At 38.0% G+C, this 22,162-nt stretch overlaps 1 protein-coding gene across 3 annotated transcripts in view; it reads left to right on the top strand.

Annotated features, from left to right (window-relative positions):
- Nucleotides 1–710: 710 nt before the first annotated feature.
- Nucleotides 711–22,162, top strand: part of LOC110052971 (hemicentin-1-like) — a 43,234-nt gene continuing 21,782 nt past the window's right edge. Inside the window, exons 1-11 of one of the 3 annotated variants that reach the window (XM_089294246.1) lie at nt 711–980; nt 6,562–6,819; nt 8,534–8,779; nt 9,932–10,195; nt 14,712–14,957; nt 15,388–15,648; nt 16,235–16,483; nt 18,010–18,270; nt 19,251–19,496; nt 20,285–20,545; nt 21,511–21,756. In XM_089294246.1, coding sequence (XP_089150372.1) covers nt 6,579–6,819; nt 8,534–8,779; nt 9,932–10,195; nt 14,712–14,957; nt 15,388–15,648; nt 16,235–16,483; nt 18,010–18,270; nt 19,251–19,496; nt 20,285–20,545; nt 21,511–21,756 — 2,521 coding nt within the window. In that variant the 5' untranslated portion in view covers nt 711–980; nt 6,562–6,578. The remainder of the gene's footprint in view (nt 981–6,561; nt 6,820–8,533; nt 8,780–9,931; nt 10,196–14,711; nt 14,958–15,387; nt 15,649–16,234; nt 16,484–18,009; nt 18,271–19,250; nt 19,497–20,284; nt 20,546–21,510; nt 21,757–22,162) is intronic. The other 2 variants (XM_089294247.1, XM_089294248.1) reach the window with 2 other exon arrangements.

Genomic DNA, 22,162 nt, shown 5'->3' with positions numbered 1-22,162 from the left:
TCTTCTACCAGGTCTAGATACTTGTACATACAGTCCTTACATTATAAACATTACAAACCTTCAATATCAAGACCTGAGAGAGAATATTTAATAAATGTAAAAATGGTGTCTTGTTAGTTTTTTTCCTTTTGGGGTATTGTTATGACAGTACTAATAATTACATTTACTCTGTAAGAATGTGTTAAAGAAAGACTTTAGGCAACATGTGCTTAGCTTGTTGGAAACTTGAATGGGTAACTAGTGACAATACTGGTCTTGTTTCTGTAAAATTAATTGTCCATCCCTGAATACATTTTTCATCTACTAGAACTATTCCGGCCCATTTCTAGTCCTCCCTCCCCTTAAAAAATACGCAATTTTCACGTTTGGTTTATACCCAGAGAGCCTTTATTGGGTTACACGCATGTGTATGTGTATAGGGTTGTAGCTAAGAAAATAGTATGCCGTTTGAGATTTTCTTTTTGCAATTGGATACTTGCAATTGAACACCCATTATCAGCTTTGAACTGCACTCTCATTTGAACTGTACTCCACTCAGTCTGACTGCTATTACGTATCAAACTAGGGTTTAAAAATGCACCGTTGGGCCCTTGTTAGTGATCAGGGTTCTACACTCCCTGGAGTCAGAGTATACTTGTATGTCCTACAGTGTGCTAAATACAGTATGTTTTACATGTATAACATAACCATATGATTTTCCTTTTTTACAGATCCACCAGAATTCACCAGTGTCAGTGATGATCAAGATGTTGTTGAATTCCAAGGTGACCCCAGTATTACATTAGAGTGTATTGCAATTGGTGAACCTCCTCCAAACATCACCTGGACCAGAGTGCTTGATAATAGTGATAGCGATGTGCTGTTTACTGGGGAGCAGTTTGTACTTGACAACAACAGAAGTTCCATTGGTACATATCGCTGTACTGCATTCAATGGGATAGGAACTGCACCCAACCGCACCATTGTTGTGGATGTTACTTGTAAGCAATTAATATTTTTAAGTATACTTTTTAGTATAGATCAGCAGTATGGATGTACATGTGTGAGGACTGTGTGATGTGTAGAGTCATATTTTTTATGTGTTATGCAAACTGTGTCTGACTATTACAGAACTATGTTGCTTTCAATTAATCCAAATATCATGCAGTGCTTGTTACTCACATGTTACACTCTCTATTATCATTTTTGTTAATTTGTACAAGATGAAAATGTTCATGAACTGGGTGGATTAATTTTATTAACACTTCTATTTCCCTGCAATTGAACAGTGGTGAATATCTTGGTCAGTCCTTTGTTCAGAACATTATGTTTAGTGTTTTTTCTTTTTAATAAATATAACTGCAGTAACTGTATTTGTGACCATGAACGGGAAAACGTACCTTAACGCTTATCCGTTAAACGGGCGCTAACGGACGGATAGCTAACGGATAGATAACGGATAGTTAACGGTCTTCACAGTATTTTAACGTTTTGTCCTAACGGTCTAACAGTTATCTAAGTGTGCCTAATGGATGATCAAAGCGTTCTAACGCTCTCTCCTAACATTCTAACGGCTAACTAAGTGTGCCTAACGGATGAAGAAACCGTTCTAACGGTTGCGCAATTTGTTCTAACGGATGACTGAAGCCGTTTAACAGTTGTCTAACGGTCTACATCTAAAGAGGTTTAATGGTTGTCTAACGGTTTACATCTTAGGACGTTTAACGGTTGTCTAATGGTTTACATCTAAGGACTTCTAATGAACGAATAGCGTAGCTTTCAGTCCGATGTTAGAAACACATAATCGTGCCAAACCATTATTAGTCTTACACTCACGATTTTTAGAAAAAACGAGTCACAAAGTGCCGATTTCATCAGTCGTCGACGAGGCAAACATTAATAAAATTATTTCCATGGTGAGCATTGAAAACAAAACTCAGTGATGTAAACTATCACTTCCTTATTGAGACAGAATAACTCAGAATTCGAGTCCTATATTATCACGTGGGACGCGAACCTAACGTCGCTAGACCCGTGTGTAAACAATTTAACTCGCCAATCAGGATGAACATTTTTTATTGTTTTACTCAAATGAATTTGTCGCTTGTACTAATTTTTACATAATGACTTTGCCTAGAGTTTTGTAAAAGTAACTGTTTTATCCAGCTGTGGATTTGCGAGAGATTAGGCTTTCTTGACAGAGCATGCATGCGAAAAGCGGTACCTTCTGAGGTCACGAAGCTAGTCTCGAAGCGACAGGCATTTTGTTGGCGCTGGTTCCATCCGATAAAGTTGTTTTTGTCACATACATGTAGTTTAAAATTGGTTTCTTCTGATTCAGAGTCAGACAACAGTCTATCAAAATATTCATCAAACTTTCCGCCGGAATATGGCCGTTTCTCACATCTTAGAATATGTAAACAACTTTATGCAAATTTTTGAACCAGCGCACTTTGTGAATTGACACGTGATCAGTGTTTACTTCGTAGAACATCTTTATCCATCGCATGGCCATTTTGGTCGAGTTTTCTCCGTGTTTGTTTCGTCCGTTTATGGCATTTGTTAAGTATTTTTAACTTTCGTTTGTTCACAAATTACAGTAACAAATTACAAGCTCTCGAAACAACCGGACTCTGCCGAATAAATAAAACAGTTCATATAATGACGATCGTAGTTAGGATTTTACATGTCGTCCGGCTGTTTGTGGAAGTGGCAAACGTTTTTTGGATCGTGTATAACAATTATAGCATGAAGGCTTTATTGAATTTCATTCGAGTTGTATTTATCAATCAGGGCATCAAAACATAATAATCGCCAAACTTCTTGTCGAAAGATAGTTATCTCTCATGATTGTTTTGAACTAAATGGAAGCCAAGAGCTGCTCTCGTTTCACACTATGTTAGGCTACCACATTCTACTTCAATGCATGTCATGCCATTCTAACAGAATCGTTACCCGTTTAACTGATGCTAGTTTATTCTAACGGATCCTAATGGCTTCTCTAGCCGTGCTAACGGATACAGAGTTTTTGCTAACGGTTATGCTGGCCCGTCTAACGGTCTGATGCTAACGGCTAACGGATACATGTCTCTTGCTAACGGTTGCACTCTCCGTTCTAACGACCTGATGCTAACGTCTAACGGTTGGGCTAACGCCTCTAACGTTTTTAAGAAACTTTCTAACGGATGACTAACGGATGCTTAACGCTTTTGCCGGTCTAATGGATAAGCGTTAAGGTACGTTTTCCCGTTCACGGTCACATTTTGCCTGTGATATAACCTTTGTGAATGGTGCCTGGATTGATAATTTAATCCTGACCAATAGCATAGTTTTAACACACGTTGGGGTTACAAATGTTGCACAAGTATAAACTCAAATTTCTATTGTTATTTAGTTTGGTGTTCAGATTGAGAGTGGTCTAGAGTTACGTAATTGAAGAAGCTAGTCATAAAAGGGGATAAGTGACGATTTTGGTTGCTTTTCTTTTTTCTTGTTCCAAATTAGCTGAATTTTTGCATGTGGTCTTCAATGTAATAGAAAAATGTGGTTCTGTATTTTTGTCGCTGGATTTTGCTTTGTTTTCGAGTTAAAACGTAGGCAAAAAACTTGGCTTTTCCTAGCCATGTCTCTAGGAGTTTATTTGTTGAACAGCAAACAGGCAGACTGTTTATAGTGTATGAAGTCAAAACCAAATCCCACAGCATATAGAGCGGAAATCTGGGAACGGATTGTTTACACCGGTTATTGTGACGTGAACACAACACGTGAAACGATCGAGCGTCAAACGAAATGCCATCAAACAAAAAAGAGATGTGCCGTATTAGAGCTCTGTCAACTAATATCTTAAGCATTGTTTTAAAGTACCTTGTGTGCCTACCTGGTGGTTGAGAGGCATCATAAAGCCTCGATAAACCCGTAAGTCATCAGCACGTTTTAAAGAATCAAAATGTGTTCTGAAACTTCGAAGGCAGCTGATATACCGTAATCGTGTTATCGACGTTCGAAGTCAGATCGAGCCAGGTAGCAAAGTCCAAGAGCAGTTCTTGCCCAAGAAAAATACCCTCTGGTGAGTTGTGGCCCATTTGCCAAGCGTTGCTAGCGTCAAAGTTTGGAAAGCGAGAACTGGTTTTAGACTTATAAAATTTGTCTTGTATCGACCGCCATGTCTTCCCGCGCACGAGGTGTAAAGACCCTTCCCGGCATGCATTGCGATTACGTTCTGCGGATGTTTCTCGAACTGGTAACTAGATTTAAACATAATAATGGCCAGCAAGTGGCGATCGATTGTAACAGATCTGTGATCCAGTTTGCGTTGATTTTATTTCAAATCGGCATGATTTGTAGTGTTTTGAGCTTCTGGGATCAGGGGACATGCAGATGTATGGAGACCCGTACGTTGCGCAGAAGGGTTAATCTGTTAATCTGTCAGCCCTATTTATAGAGCGTTTTCACGTGGAGTCATCAAATTCTTAAATCCAAAACTAAACAGCCGCCAAAGTTGTTGTCCTCATCAGGCATAAGAGGTACCAGCGCATTTTGAACTTGGAAGTTATGGCGGTGCGTGACATAAAGCTACGATCGCGTTTGTCGAAAACTATGTTTTATCTCGTGAGTTTTTAGCCATTGAAGACGTTGCCGTATTTGAAAAAGTGTTTATTGAAATGTTTATTTGTTTCATTTTATTTTTATTTACACCTTTTTTTGACCTGAAATCAGCATTTTTGAGCTTATACGTTGCGTGAAATTACCATTTTCAGGAGCCCATCATGGGCTCCTACCATTTTGCTGTTTTCTAAGTGAAACCAACATCCTTGCCGTCACGCGTTAACGTCAAATTAACATTTTAACCTATTTAGACCTGAAATCAACATCATTGAGCTTATGCGCTGCGTGAAATTGACATTTTGCTGGTTTCTAAGTGAAACCAACATCCTTGCTGTCACGCGTTAACGCGAAATCAACATTTTAACCTATTTAGACCTGAAATCAACATCATTGAGCTTATGCGCTGCGTGAAATTGACATTTTGCTGGTTTCTAAGTGAAACCAACATCCTTGCCGTCACGCGTTAACGCGAAATCAACATTTAAACCTTTTTTGATCTAAAATCAACATTTTTGAGCTTATATGTTGCGTGAAATTGACATTTTGCTGCTTTCTAAGTGAGATCAAAGTCCCTGCGGTCGCGGCGGGGCCGATCCTTTGTTATGATAAACCGAGGCGAGACTTTGACTTATAACAAAGGCTTGGCTTGGTTATTATAACAAAGGATCGGCTCTGTTTATCATAACAAAGGCCCGACTTCGTTTATTTGCAGCCTCGGCGGGAAAAGGGCGTTAGGTATTTTAATCAAAAGTGAACTTTGTCGAAAACGCTCCAAATTTCGCATAGAGTTTTGTTTAGGTATGTTTAGCAATGTCCCGTAGTTTTTGCGCTAAACGTTGCTTCGTTTTCAGGATATTGCGTATGCAAAAAACCACTCGGTTTTCCTAGCGGCGTCTTTATAAAACGAAGCAAAAACCAGCGGCAAAAATACAGGAACACGTTTTTCTATTACATTGAAGACCACATGCAAAAATTCAGCTAATTTGGAGCAAGAAAAAAGAAAAGCAACCAAAATCGTCACTTATCCCCTTTTATGACTAGCTTCTTCAATTATACATTTACAGTAACTGGCAGCTTTTTAAAAAATTCCTGTTACTTTTTGTGATGTACATGTACAGTACAGTGTTTCCGCCAGAGCGTGCCATTGCGGGAATTCCACGTCACAATCAGAGATGGCCCCCAGAAAAACAAAAAAGGGCCAATTTGGCCTTTTCCTTTTAGAAGACTACGGGCTTAACACAGGCATAATAATTTTAAAAGCCATCCCAGGGCTCAAAATTGTAATCGATACAGTTGCCAGTGCAACAAGTACTTCATCCTTGACGACCAAAAATTCTGGTTTAGTCGCCATAACACGGCATAATAGCGACTGTATTTCTCTGTGTTGACAATCAATAACTGTTATTTTGTCACACATTATGTCCTTCTAGAAAATTATATTGAAAGATCTTTGTTTCTAAGACATTCAACATAAGAAAAGAAGTCAATCCATCCTTTTGCTTTGCTGTATTGATTCTCTCACATCGGAAAACTTCCAAATGGCTGACTGTGTTTGAAATCGCCAGGCTATAATGTATTGCAAACCCTTGATCTTTGACTACGTCATGTATACGTAAGGATTGTTTCCTTGTAATGCACGGATCCTTCATACTGGTATCTGATTCCATGTAAAGAAACTTTATTGAGTAGAAACACTTCAAAAGCACTAACTATTAAATTGTATCATAGATCGTAATAAACTGCTTTATTTTCCTTGGTACTCTGATGCATTTTGTCCTTCTGTAGCTTTCAATTTATTGGCCCCTTTCCTAAAAAATTGGCCACTTTGGCCCTCAAGTAAAATTTTCTGGCTGAAACACTGATGTACATGTATGTAGTAAAGATCTGTCACAATTACAAGTGATTATACATACTACATGTAGTTGTGATGACTGATCAATTGATGTTAAGTTTTAAACCTTTCTCCTTTTGTTGTAGACAAACCAGAGAATGTCATGTTGATGGTAAATGATTCAAACATCTGTGAGGGTGATATCATCAGTATCAACTGCTCAGCTGATGGTAAACCTTTGGTTCATACTTATCAACTGTTTGAGAATGATATACAAGTGCCTGACAGTGACACCAAAGGAGTATGGAAGAGGACAATGTCAGCTCAAGGAAACTTCACCTACAGATGTGTGGCCAACAACACTGTAGGCACAAGCGACAAGAATGTTACAGTTTCTGTCAATGGTAATTGGTATTTCTTTTTTTACCTTATAATAATTGATGCAGTTAAAGAACTGAAAGTCAGACTATTTTCAAGTTGGCTCTCTTTACTTGTAGCTTCAGGGAAAAATTATTTGTCTACTAGAAGGAACAAATGAAGCAAACACTGTAGGCAAAAGCAAGTTTCACGTACATGCACAGCTATAGCCTATCAACAATTAAGACCCTATTCTAGCCCTCTCATACACTTGAAGCGCGCTGAGATTTAATTCTTATTCAGCTGTAGTGAGGGGAACTGGGAGCTGACCCTTGGATACATTTGTGATCTCCAAAGATAACCTCTTTGTGGCCCTGACTTTTGTTTTTCTGACCATATACATGCGTAGGGAACCTTCTTTCCAAACACTAATTGCAATTTACAGTAATCAGGAGAGTGATATCTTCTTTAAGTAATTCCTTCACAGGCAGGCTCTTCTCTTTGCTGACCTCATCTTGCAATGTCTGTTGAAACTTAAATGGCTAACAAGCATACGTGTAGTTGACATATTTGACTGTTTGCCTACATGTACCTTACATGAAGTTCAGTTTTTGAAGCTTTTCATCCTATGTGCTAACCTCTTACCTCTCACCTCACACATTCTGCCATTCCCTCCCTCTTTGTTCAAGTTAACCTAATGTAGCTTCCAGAAATTTTCTAATCCACACCTGTAATCACCTAGTCTCCTCCGCAGCCGTTTTTTGGGATGTCACGCAACGCTCCCCCCAAAGAAATGGCTGCTCACATCCGAACAACATTCCTTTCACGAAATTAGCCAATCACCGCTTCCGTTCCATTTTCAAGAACGTTTTCGCGCCAAATTCGCCCTTTGAAACTTGTCCAATCAGGGAATGTTTTTTATCTTTGTATCCCATCGTGGGAGATGTCACAAATAAACATACAGATTTCCGGCTTTTGTTTAGAGACGCCGAAAAATACCGGCGACACTTGCACGAGCTTTCTATGTAGCTGAAGACTCTTCAAAGTTCAAGTTAATTATTAGAAGCTTTCAACTCAAAAAATTACTGTCGAGAAGGAAGATATCTATTTTAACTTAATAAAGGAACCAGGAAATCAAGTAGCTTCACTCAATTTGTTGACATCGAGTTCTGAATGCCACTCTTTCCAGCCTGATTACCATCTGTAGGAAGCGTTTGGCCCTGATTGACGCTTACAATTTGACATTTGGAGAAAATATATATTGTCTCATTTATAGCTGAACATAGCGATGGGCACATGAAGCACTTGCACTTAGGACTTTCATTTACAATTTTTTCGTCCGTCATGATCGTAACCTGCGAACACTGCCTATTTTTGGCGACGTGCGGCGTGAAACAAAAGCCAGAAATCCCTCGTGTGTTCGCACCGCAGACCTTTTTGCGCAAAAGCTTACGTCATTCACACTTTGCTATTATGTGATTGGTCTGTTCAACAGAGCACAAACAAACCACAAACACAAAAGGAAAAGAATGTGGTTCGGATGTGAGCAGCCGTTTCTTTGGGGGGAGCGTTGCATGACATCCCAAAAAACGGCTGCGGAGGAGACTAGTAGTCACCTACATCTCAAGATATAACCTGGAAAGCTCTTCCCAGGAAAATAATTACCAACTCAGTGCATGAGACAGGCTACAGCTGCCAGAAATAACTTCAGCTGTAGTTTAATTACAGTTATTTGTTATAATTTTAATTTGTTTTATACAGTCCCAGCAGTTGTTTATTCACTGGAGAACATCACTGTTACAGAAGGTGAAAACAGGACTTTAACATGTAATGTTTCTGGGAGTCCTACACCGTCTGTAACATGGACAGAGGTGGAGACTGGAATCCATACAATGGGAATCACACTTGAACTTACACATATCAACAGGAATGAGTCTGGGGAATACAAGTGTGAAGCAAGCACCTCTTGTGGAAATGATACTAAAAGCACATTTGTTATTGTGCAGTGTAAGTGACAGTATTTTTGAGCTTTATTCTGACTGTTTCTTGTAAGATTAGACATGTATACATGTTTCTCAGCTAGGTAGGCTAATAAGTCTGCACACATGAATCTATTTTTGTTTTACAGTGATGTAGCATTAGTTTTTCCAGTACAATCAAGCAAATCACCTGCTGTTTGGCTGACAAGGCAGTGTGCCAATTTGGCTTAAGTCAAACACGTTTGTTTTTTTGCCAGTTTGGGTTGCATAAGATTGTTTTAATAAATGTAATTATTTCAATCAATGTTCTGGACACAATATAATTTTCAACAAGTTGTATTTGAAGAGGTACATGGAAAGAGACTGTGGTTGTGTAAATACCAACCTGCAGAGAAAGTTGTGTCCGATAACATGGGGCTGGTGGATTTGGCTGTAATGGCTACTGGATTCTATCATTTGCTTGCCTGTCAGGCAAGTGATGTTTGTTGGGAGAATTGTTGAGGAAATTCCAATTTCTCAAGTACTGTAGCGTTGATGTTATTGTACAGTATGCAATGTAAGTTAAATTTTAAATTGATTAATCATGCTAGTGAGAATGACTTTTGGACTGACATGGTAGTCACAGCTTCACTGAAATGCAAACACAAGCATTGGTTTTCTTTGCCCTCAGAAGTAGAAACTCGTGCATTTATGAACCTAAAAAAAAAATGGTGCTACCTCAACACAACAAACTGCAGCTATAAAACATTTATTTATACCATTCTGGAAGTTCTTGACTGTATGGTTGCAAGCATGCTTCATGAGTGTACAAAATCCTTGTCATGAGAAAGTGAAGTACATGTACGTATGAGTTCATGAACCTGCAGTGAACAGAGAAACAATGCTTATCTGTTATGTGGTGACTTATGTGTCACTAAATCACTCATCACTAAGTGTTAAAAATACATGTATATGCAGTAAGAAGTCTACAGTACTTGTCCATGCAGGGCAACTAGTTGTATTGTTGAACTCATTTCAAAATCACACTGCTGTCGTTTCATAACAGTAATTGTAATCAGCTACTTGCACTGCCATCCTTCAGCAAACCGATGTACATGTGCACATGACAGATAAAAAACCTAAGGCTTCTTGATAAGAAATACTGGCAATGTTTAATGTTCTTTGTTTGTTACGTTTTTAGACAAGCCAGAGAATTTGCAGTTCGCAGCAAGTGAGACAGAAGTCTGTCGGGATAAAGTGATCAACTTTACCTGCTCTGCTGATGGTAACCCTGCAGTACATACTTATCAACTGTTTGAGAATGATACACTGGTGACTGATGGTAGTAACAGTCATGGAATGTGGAACAGAACAATGTCAACTGGTGGAGTGTTCATCTACAAGTGTGTAGCTAATAACACTGTAGGAACAGGACGAAGTGAAAGTGTTACTGTTACTGTTGATGGTGAGCAAGATAACTGCTTCATGTAGTGAAAATCAGATTTCACTGACAAGCTTCTTTGTCTGTACAAGCCTTTGTGGCTCACCAAATTGGCAAAAGAAGCTATTCTTACAGCATTTCAGTGAAATTCAAACTTGGCATAAAATTATAGTTATCATTAACTAAGTACATGTATATACCAAACCAGTGGATAGTGCTTCTCACACATTCACACTGGCTACTCAAACTCGGAATAGTGTTTTGCTATTCTAAGCTTGCGGAAGTTGGAAACAAAATATTTGGTTTCTTCATGTGGTGTCCTACCGTAATGGAAGAAGAAATTTTAGCAGTGTGTAAAGCAGCTGTCACTTCTAACACAACGAAAACAACATAACTGAGCTTGAGGCATCTGAGCAGTGAGGCTTATTATTTGTTTCAGAGAAAAAATGAGAAAAGTGTGGTATCCTTGAAGTTGTCCTTTGTTTTGGGTTGTAAAATCTGACAATTCACTGGCCAATGGACCATTGAATTAAAACATTAGTTTCAAGCCCTGATCAGTGATCTTCTGCAACTAAAATTCAGTTCAATTGGAATTAAATAGGGTGTAACTCAAACTAAATTATACATTGCTCATCATGTAGTTACACATACAGTACCGCTCAAAAGTAAGTTACCACCTCTCGTCTCGTTTCTCGTGAGACGAGAGTCTCGCCTCGCGAGACGAGGCTCTTGTCTTGAGAGACGAGAGTCGTGGCTTTAATTATTTCATTGCAGCGCATTGACTTTGCGTAAATATGGACAACAGCTTTTAAGTGGAAACTTGCTTCGTAAGACCCAATACTGTCATCGCAAATGAAGAAACTGAATGGAAATGTTGTTTTTTATTCTCAAATCAAAACGTTGTTGAAAGTGCTTGAGTAATCGATGAGTAAAGTGTCAATAAAGTGTACTGTAAAGTGTACTGTAAAGTGTACTGTACATTTACATGTACTAATCACAAAGAATTCACAGGTATAAGTACAAGTAATGATTTGCAACAGAAATACTTTCATGGTTATATATTAATAGTGAATTGGGTGTGCATTGGGCGATTCCAGAAATATCCATACCTATACCACGGACGGCTTTTAGGATTTACGAAGGGGAGGGGAGGTTCATGATTATGGAATTCTGAGTGCATGGGGGGTATTTACGATTGGAGATTCGAAGGCATGAGGGTATTTCACAGGTGGGATTTCTGGAGTAGAAAGAGTAGAGTGAGTTCCTTGAAAACGCTATTGTTGTGGACTTTTGTAGTTTGTAAGTAAACCATGAACGTATGACTGTGGAAGCAGAAGACAAGCATCGATTGATCAGACACATGTTTACGCTCATGACTTGTAGGAGTGAACAGTAAAAACGTGGGTTTCACAGTTACCTTGATGAATTTCTTGTCACATGAATAAAACCTCAAAATGTATCTTATTTACCGCTTGTTACTCCCGTCTCCCGTCCGATGAACGGCAGAAAAACTCGCTTCCAAGGAAGGCAAGTCCCTCACTTCCAAGGAATGCCTGCCAGATTATTTTAAAAGCATTCGGACCGGAGAACCCTTTTCGTGCACACTGCATGACGTATAAAAGGGACGGAATGAGGAATGAGGAAAGATTGAAGACTCGACTGTATTTTTGAGTTATTTTTTTTGTAAAAAAAATACCTCTTAGTCGGCGCGTCGGGTATGTTATGGACGGGTCAATGGGTGAGTGAGTGAGTAAGTGAGTGAGTGAGAGATGTATGTATGTCACACCAATCAGATTGGATCTACTATAAACAGCCAATCAAATTTCTTGTTGTAAAGGTAAATGGTATGTGAGAAGATTTGATCCCGATAGAGTTCAGAACGGCCATATTTATTCTTCTATAAAAGAGGAGGAAGTATTCATATATTGGGTTTACTTCGACATTTTCTGTGGGTTAGGCTGAGGATTTTAGTTAAATGAACAAGATGAGCCTTGAGGTTTGAAACAGTTCGTGAGTTAGTAGTATGCAAATGCAACGAGATATTTTTATTTTTAGTTACAAAGGTAACTTGATACTTTTGTTTTTCACAAGGAGTAAATTCAATTAGAGGTCACGAATCGTCGCGTCTAGTTCTTAGGACTTGCTTTAGAGGGGACGAGACTAGATTTGAAGCAGTTCTAACGTTTACAATAGTAAGTGCGGGTAACAATTGTTTTGTTCTTGTTGCATGCAAATATAACGAGACATTTTTGGTTTTTAGTTGCAAAGTGTAATTTGACACTCTTGTTTTTCACAAGGGAGTAAATTCAATTAGAGCGGACGAATCGTCATCACTCTTTCCCACGAGATGTTTGCTATCTTTAGTAACAAATGGTAACTTAACACTTTTGTTTTTTATATGGGAGTAAATTCAATTAGAGCTGAGAAGTTATCGGCTATTGTTTCCAGGATATTAAACAAAAAAGGTTTTGTTTCTGGACGGTTTTTACGTCTCTGCAGTAGCAGTTTAATAGTTTTATTTGATGACATTCATTTCAGTCCGATATTTTTTAAGGGAAAAAGTATGAAAACTGTTCAAATGTTCTTTGAAGACTGCGTGGCACCAAGTTAAAGTGCATTTAATTAAATCAGACTTTCAACGTGTCAGAGATTTTTTTTTCTCTTTCTTTCTATTTTCGGTGAACTAGTGTTGTGTTGTGTTGTGTTGTGTAAAAAGGTAAACTTACGACTTGTGTAAAATGCGAAAAAGTCTCTAAATTAACTTGAGTATTTTTGAGCAAAAATTTCTCTTGGGGGTAGGAAGGGTTATGTGATCGGTGAGCGAGGGAGTTATGCCTGTGCGGGTGTCACACCAATCACAGTGCAGGTTGTATCAAAGAGCGAATCAAATTGCCCGTTAGAAAATAAGGTGATAACTACATTAATCTAGAGACATGTCAGATTACTGTAGTTTGTTCAGTCAAACATTTTATGGTTTACTATTTAGCTATCTTACCATGACCGATGTAATATCGCAACCAAAAAAACTTGTCAAATTAACCAAATCATTACTGTACCATGAATGCTTCTATCTCCAAAACTTCACAGAAAAAAATAACTCTTGCACGTCTTGCGTGCCTATGTTTGACCATGGTGCATTCTGCATAGACCCCATGCTGAAGTTATGCCAAGGGCTTTGAAAATGTGCGCCGAGTGGGTCAAAAATTTTCTGACTGCCAAAAGATTTTAACAGTCTGAATTTGAGCTATTTTGCTTTGTAATTGTCAAGACAACACAAGTAAACAAAGAGGAGGAAAATTACTGTTAGTGGTGTTTATTTTTATAACCAAATTCAGACTTATAAAGGAGTTTGCACAGCCTGGCCACTCGCGGTTGGTTTTTCTTTTGGCTGAAGAGTAAAGCTTGCCGCCTGGTGCCTCTAGATCACAGCCTCGAGGAGGCATAAATTCATGTTCGCTTGTTCATATAGGCATTGCCAAGTGAAAAATGTACTGCCAAAAAAGTCGGAAATTCCAAAGGGGAGGGTGAGTTCACAATTTGGAATTCTGAGGGCATGGGGGGTAACACATTCTGGAATTTCCAAAGGCAAGCGGGGGTTAAAACATGGAAGCCGTCCGTGGTTGGGTATGGATATTTTCTGGAATTGCCCATTAGGAGTAGTGTGAACATCCTCAAAAAGCTTGTCATCGGCTGAGGGTTGCTTCAGAGCAAATTATGCGGACATATTTCAGGGGAAAAATGCGACAATTATGCGAAAATTTCAGCAGTTAACAAAATTGATAATAATGCCTTTTCAATGTACTGAACAGCAGTAAAACAAAAAGCGCTTCAAAGTCTTACCCACAGTTTTAGCTCTTTAATAGAATTAAACATCATGCCGCCAACTTCAAAAATGACATATGCTTGATCTGTTTCTAGTAGTTGTTGACAGGTATTTCTTAATTTCACACAGGTTTTCCATAGAATTTTGTGTGAAGAATTCGTTGTTGCATTGTCGGAACATCCGTAACTTAGTAACAAGTTATTACATTGGACAATGAAAAACTAGTTTCCAGACTCTAGGTTGGAATGCCAGGGGGTAAAAAATTTCGCACGAGTGAAATGGCATGTTTTCATCAGTGTTTTACAAGGAAAACTACTTCAAAATAATCTCTTGGCACTTTTTACTTGTGGGGATGGTAAGCAGCTGCTCTATCGCTTATACAGTGCAACCCCGCTCTACGGACATCTGCTTAATAAGGACACTTGCTTGTAACGGACAGTTTTCTCTGTCCCGACAACTGAAAAGGTCATATATTTTCTCTTTGATTAGCCCACTTAATGTGGACACTTGGATAATGCAGACACTTCTGCATGTCCCTTTGGTGTCTGTATTACTGGGGTTCCACTGTATGAAACACTTTTTTTCTGTTTTGTGTGGAAAAAAAGTTCTGATCATGCAGAGGATGTAGATGTTAGTGAATGCAGATCCGCACCACTGCATCCTTTCAGATGCCCTGTTAAACTATGTGTACTAACAGTTTGTTGTTTTTATTTGCAGTACCTTTTGCCATACAGCCAATACAAAATGTGAATGTAACTGAAGGAGGAACTTTGACTCTGTTGTGTAATGTATCTGGGATTCCTCCACCAATGGTGTCTTGGATCAAGGTTGGGGGTGATATGATTACTAATGAGCATGAGCTGGTAATCCCAAACATAAACAGAACTCAAGCTGGAGAGTACAGGTGTGAAGCCAGTAATCTGTGTGGCAATGCATCACAGACAGCAAGAATTGAAGTGCAGTGTAAGTGAAATATTGTTTCAGACTATTATGTTATTTGGTATATAATTATATATTTATAAATTATATTGTTTTACTGGAATGGTTATGTTGTGGTGAAAATTAATTTTATTATTAATGGTAGAAAATTGCCCTGTTCTGTTGATTTTGATTACTTTTGAGAGTTTGGTTTTCTGTCCTTTGGTGGAAAACCTTTCGAGATAGACAAGATGGAAGTTGGCTATCATGACATAATAACCGCCTAATATGACATCACTATCTTATGTTGTTTATTTTAAAGGGAAACCTTTTTGAATGTACATGTACATGTACTGCTAAGTGACCTCTGATTTTCATCTTTATTGCTTTGTAGACAACACTTCTTGCAGTTATGGTAGGGTAGATCCTGTCAGTAGCCTACTATATGTAAATTAAATCATGTTTTTTTCCTCAGATGCACCAGACAATGTGCAATTGGAAACATCTGCAGCTGATAACAAAGCATGTCGTGGTGATGTTATCAGCATTAACTGCTCAGCTGATGCTGTTCCATCTGTGACATCATATCAGCTTTTGGAGAATGACATTGCTATCTTAGACACATCAGGAATATGGACCAGAAACTTTACAACTGGAGGAATGTTCACCTACCAATGTGTGGCCAACAACTCTTTGGGAACAGGACAAAGTGCAAATATTACTGTTACTGTCAATGGTAATTTTGTTTCTTTTCCATTGGTGGCTTGTTAATTATGTGTCTAATCATTAAAAACATTATTTTTGGTATACATGTACTGTAGATATATAATTATGTACATGGATAACTCAGCAACAGAATTTATTGATTGACATACACTGCCATGTACTGTACTGTTACAATCATATGAAAATACAGTACAGTACACCTGTTGAACAACTACATGTACATAATTATTCATGGGTCATAAATAATTAGGGTTAGGAGACAAAGGAAATTGAGAATCAATCTACCGGTAGGTTAAGATCATTTTAACCTGAATTTCATTTTGACCGTGTAGGCCAGTCAACCCCATTTTACACTGACATACAGTATCATTTGCAAATGGAGGTTGGGTTCCCACAGGATATTCTAGGATTTGTTCACATACAGCTTATTCAATATTTCAAACAAAAAATAATTGTTAATATATGAATTTTCTTTAGTTAATTTAAAGGAGATTATACTCCAATCAATACTTAATATGTCCTGAAGAATGCTAGCCAGACACATCTTTAAAAAGGACTTTCTCGTTTAGTTATTAATTTTTGTTGTATTGTTTTAGTGGCTTCATCCATACAACCAATAGAGAAACAGACAGTAATGGAGGGTTACGATTTGACTGTGTTGTGTAATGCATCTGGGATTCCTTCGCCAATGCTGACTTGGATCAAGGTTGGCGGCGGCGATGTGAGTACTAATGGAAGTGAGCTGGTGTTCACAAACAGTAGCAGAACTCAAGCTGGAGAATATAGGTGTGAGGCCAGTAATGAGTGTGGCAATGCATCGGAGACAGTAACAGTTGAAGTGCAGTGTAAGTTATAATGTCTTTAAACAATAGATATTTTTGGCTAGCTGGTTTGTTACTTTACAAACATTACAATATTGTCAATTGAAATATTTTTCTTTAGGTTGTTTTCGTGTTATGTCTTTTTTGAAAAGAGCAGTGTGGGTGGATTTACTTTTGGCAGTGGTATGGTTCTGCATACATGTACATGTATACAAAATAAAAGAATTGGATCATGCTAAGTGTGCTTACATGTATATAGAGTTTTGGATGTATCAGAGCATGAGAAAAATGCAAGAGTTGCTTGAGGCACAGCCGAGAGCAACTCTAGCTTCTTGAGTTCTCACCAAACTTCCCAAGTGCATCCATAACCCGATATAAGCACAGCTAAAAGTACGAACCAATTCTTTTACAACATAGCAACAGCAACTTGGGTGCTAAAACATGTTTTATTTGTGATTGACCACAAAGTTCACAATGCATGGTGAAGGAAAACAAAGAATCCCATTGCCTGGTTAAAAATGCACCACAATCAGTTGAGCAACAATTGAATGAAAATGCTTCACCTGGTTTCTAAAGTTGTCAATGAAAAATTTGCTTCTTTATATTAAGTACACTGAAAATGTAGGCAAACAAAATCAAAAATATGCAATGAAAATGTATATAATTATATTAACCTTTGTTTACCCTCAGGAATGTCCATAACACAAGTGCTAGTGGGGCTGAGCGAACAACTGAAACAAAATAATAACTAAAATTGAACATAACATTAATCATTAATGCTAGTTTATATGGCACAGTAGGCTAAAGCTAATCATCAACGACTTTATTTTTGGACTACTGTAGAATCCTTCCACCCCCCCCCCCCCCCCCCCGAAAATATTGGCTCCCCAAAAGGAACGTTGATATTTTACCTTCCTATTGAACCCCAAAGTAATGGTCCCCCGAAAGTAGCGGCCCACCTGAAAGTACTGGCCCTTTAGAAGTCACTAAAAGAGGAAGTCTCTCTTCTCAAGCATGGGTCATGCAGATGGACAGCCTGAATGCAGGACTGAACATGGACTTGAAGAGTTATCTGTGATTTTATTTCCAACTTGAGTGAATTTTCTTGAAATTATGATTTATAAGCTGTGTTTGTCTAGCAGCAGAGTCAAATGATTTACTGTAGGGTAATCAGTTGTATTGTGATTTAGTTTCACCCTACAGTACCAACCGGTTTAGGGCCTCTTTTTGTTTATACAGTCTGCTTTGTTTATGAGGGTAGTTAGAAACACACATATTGTGGAATGCTCAATTTCTTGTGTTATGTATTCACTTTGTCTGAAATGATTGTTACTGTACAAATGTTTTTTAATCATCCAAAAGAAACAGCTACCCAAAAGTAGCAGCCCCTTTTGCCTGCTAAATCCGAAAGTAACGGGGGGCCATTACTTTCGGAATACTACGGTATGTGACTTATTAAAAGGGTAAGTGAATTGTAATAATTATGTTCAGTAATGCATTATTTGCTGCACACATTCCAAACTAAATGATTCAAATGAATCTTTTCTCAGTCAAACCAGACAATGTGCAATTGGAAACATCTGCAGCTGACAACAAAGCATGTCATGGTGATGTTATCAGCATTAACTGCTCAGCTGATGCTGTTCCATCTGAGATATCATATCGGTTGTTGGAGAATGACATTGCTATCTTTGACACGTCAGGAATGTGGACCAGGAACTTTACAACCGAAGGAACGTTCATCTACAAATGTATGGCTAACAACACTTTGGGAATGGGAGATAATGCAAGTGTTACTGTTACTGTCAATGGTAAGGGAGATGCTAAAAATGACAAAATACTGTCCAGTAGGGTATACAGAAAGCAGATACACAGTGTGATCCAATTCACTTACACTGTAGTCTATACATTGTAGCACCACATGTTTCCTTCATCGGCTAAAACTTTATGCACAACATGTTATCTGACATGTTTATTTCCCTGCATGTGCAGTAGATAACACCTGTTTGGAGAGGTTGCACAAAAAAATTGATGTTTGGGTTTGTTATCTGAGTGTATAGGTTTTTCTCATGCAACTTGAAAATTGTGCCCAAGTTACTAGAAGTTAACATTGGTTCAAAATTATATAAATTAAGAAAGTTAGTTAACATTAGTTGAAAGTTAGTTAACATTAAGTACTTTCAAGTACTCAGAAACTGTCTCGATTTTTTTCTTCAGACTGTTTGAAAGTAGGAAGTGTTTGTTCTGTTCATACATGTAATTCTTTTGGAAAGAAAAAAGAAACAGCAACCTATCAAAGGGTGCACAAATTGGTCTATCTGCAAACATTTAAATACAGCTAGTGTATCATAAATAATATTGTACCTGGTGTACTTTGTGGATATTACAGGCATTGTAACATCCACAGGCATCTGATTTCGCATTATTAGGAACAAATTGTACTGTTATTCAGTAGAATCTCATAATTTCTTACATGTATGTCTTGATGTTTTTGGCTTACAACTTGCAGGTTGCAAATGTTCTGTGACTGAGGATGGGTAGAAAACAAATAATTGAAACTAACAAGCTTCCTTTCATGGAATTGTTTTGTAATTTCAAAACCTGTCCTGCCCCCCCCCCCCCCCCCCCTCCTATCTAGGTTTTTCTTTGAATACCTTACCATTTCCATACAGTGTGAGTGCCATTTATTTTTACTGTCACTGTCAGTGGAGATGAACCATTCTCTGAAATGTATCAATTGGAGGAAAAAATGATTAACTTCTTGTTCTTCCTGTAACTTGTTTGTTCACAGTTCCATCCTTCATACAGCCAATACAAAATAGGACAATAGAAGAAGGTGAAAATGTGACTGTGTCATGTAATGCCTCTGGGACTCCTCCACCAATGGTGTCTTGGATCAAGGTTGATAGTGGTCAGCGTTTTGATGCAAGTGAGTTAGTGTTCACCCATATAAACAGAAGTCAAGCTGGAGAATACAGGTGTGAGGCCAGTAATGAGTGTGGCAATGCATCAGAGACAGCAACAATTGAAGTGCAGTGTAAGTTTTAATGTCTTTAAACAATAGATATTTTTGGCTAGGTGGTTTGTTACTTTGCAAAAATTACAATATTGTCAATTGGAAGTTTTTTCTCTAGGTTGTCTTTGCATTATATCTTTTTTGAAAAGAGCAGTGTGGGTGGATTTACTTTTGATAGTTGTATGGTCCTGCATACATGTATACAAAATAAAAGAATTGGTTCATGCTAAGTGTGCATATATAGAGTTTTGGATGCATGAGAGCATGAGTGAAGCATGGGTCATGCAGATGGAACAGCCTGAATGCAGGACTGAACAGTGACTTGAAGAGTTATCTGTGATTTTATTTCCAATTTGAGTGAATTTTTCTTGAAACTATGATTTATAAGCTGTGTTTGTCTAGCAGCAGGATCAAGTGATTAACTGTAGGGTAATCAGTTGTATTGGGATTTAGTTTCACCCTACAGTACCAACCGGTTTAGGGCCTCCTTTGTTTATACAGTCTGCTTTGTTTATGAGGGTAGTTGGAAACACACATAAGTGGAATGCTTAATTTCTTGTTATGCGTTTGCTTTGTCTGAAATGACTGTTACTGTACAAACGTTCTTTAACCATCCAAAAGAAACGGCTACCCAAAAGTAGCAGCCCCTTTTGCCTGCTAAATCCGAAAGTAACGGGGGGCCATTACTTTCGGAATACTACGGTATGTGACTTATTAAAAGGGTAAGTGAATTGTAATAATTATGTTCACTGATGCATTATTTGCTGCACACATTCCAAACTAAATGATTCAAATGAATCTTTTCTCAGTCAAACCAGACAATGTGCAATTGGAAACATCTGCAGCTGACAACAAAGCATGTCGTGGTGATGTTATCAGCATTAACTGCTCAGCTGATGCTGTTCCATCTGAGATATCATATCGGCTGTTGGAGAATGACATTGCTATCTTTGACACGTCAGGAATGTGGACCAGGAACTTTACAACCGAAGGAACGTTCATCTACAAATGTATGGCTAACAACACTTTGGGAACGGGAGATAATGCAAGTGTTACTGTTACTGTCAATGGTAAGGGAGATGCTAAAAATGACAAAATACTGTCCAGTAGGGTATACAGAAAGCAGATACACAGTGTGATCCAATTCACTTACACTGTAGTCTATACATTGTAGCACCACATGTTTCCTTCATCGGCTAAAACTTTATGCACAACATGTTATCTGACATGTTTATTTCCCTGCATGTGCAGTAGATAACACCTGTTTGGAGAGGTTGCACAAAAAAATTGATGTTTGGGTTTGTTATCTGAGTGTATAGGTTTTTCTCATGCAACTTGAAAATTGTGCCCAAGTTACTAGAAGTTAACATTGGTTCAAAATTATATAAATTAAGAAAGTTAGTTAACATTAGTTGAAAGTTAGTTAACATTAAGTACTTTCAAGTACTCAGAAACTGTCTCGATTTTTTCCTCCAGACTGTTTGAAAGTAGGTGTTAGTTGTGTTCATAATTCTTTTGGAAAGAAAAAAGACACAGCAACCTATCAAAGGGTGCACAAATAGGTCTATCGGCAAACATTTAAATACAGCGAGTGTATCATAAAATTAATAATATTGTACCTGGTGTACTTTGTGGATATTACAGGCATTGTAACATCCACAGGCATCTGATTTCGCATTATTAGGAACAAATTGTACTGTTATTCAGTAGAATCTCATAATTTCCTACATGTATGTCTTGATGTTTTTGGCTTACAACTTGCAGGTTGCAAATTTTCTGTGACTGAGGATGGGTAGAAAACAAATAATTGAAACTAACAAGCTTCCTTTCATGGAATTGTTTTGTAATTTCAAAACCTGTCCTGGCCCCCCCTCCTATCTAGGTTTTTCTTTGAATACCTTACCATTTCCATACAGTGTGAGTGCCATTTATTTTTACTGTCACTGTCAGTGGAGATGAACCATTCTCTGAAATGTATCAATTGGAGGAAAAAATGATTAACTTCTTGTTCTTCCTGTAACTTGTTTGTTCACAGTTCCATCCTTCATACAGCCAATACAAAATAGGACAATAGAAGAAGGTGAAAATGTGACTGTGTCATGTAATGCCTCTGGGACTCCTCCACCAATGGTGTCTTGGATCAAGGTTGATAGTGGTCAGCGTTTTGATGCAAGTGAGTTAGTGTTCACCCATATAAACAGAAGTCAAGCTGGAGAATACAGGTGTGAGGCCAGTAATGAGTGTGGCAATGCATCAGAGACAGCAACAATTGAAGTGCAGTGTAAGTTTTAATGTTTTTAAACAATAGATATTTTTGGCTAGGTGATTTGTTACTTTGCAAAAATTACAATATTGTCAATTGAAAGTTTTTTCTTTAGGTTGTCTTTGCATTATATCTTTTTTGAGAAGAGCAGTGTGGGTGGATTTACTTTTGATAGTTGTATGGTCCTGCATACATGTATACAAAATAAAAGAATTGGTTCATGCTAAGTGTGCGTATATAGAGTTTTGGATGCATGAGAGCATGAGTGAAGCATGGGTCATGCAGATGGAACAGCCTGAATGCAGGACTGAACAGTGACTTGAAGAGTTATCTGTGATTTTATTTCCAATTTGAGTGAATTTTTCTTGAAACTATGATTTATAAGCGGTGTTTATCTAGCAACAGGATCAAGTGATTAACTGTA

Source organism: Orbicella faveolata, unplaced genomic scaffold (assembly GCF_042242905.1).
Source record: "Orbicella faveolata isolate gen_17 unplaced genomic scaffold, um_ofav_v1 contig_25, whole genome shotgun sequence".
Taxonomy (NCBI): domain Eukaryota; kingdom Metazoa; phylum Cnidaria; class Anthozoa; order Scleractinia; family Merulinidae; genus Orbicella; species Orbicella faveolata.
The sequence above is the reverse complement of the archived record's forward strand: the minus strand, read 5'-3'. Positions and strand labels throughout refer to the sequence as shown.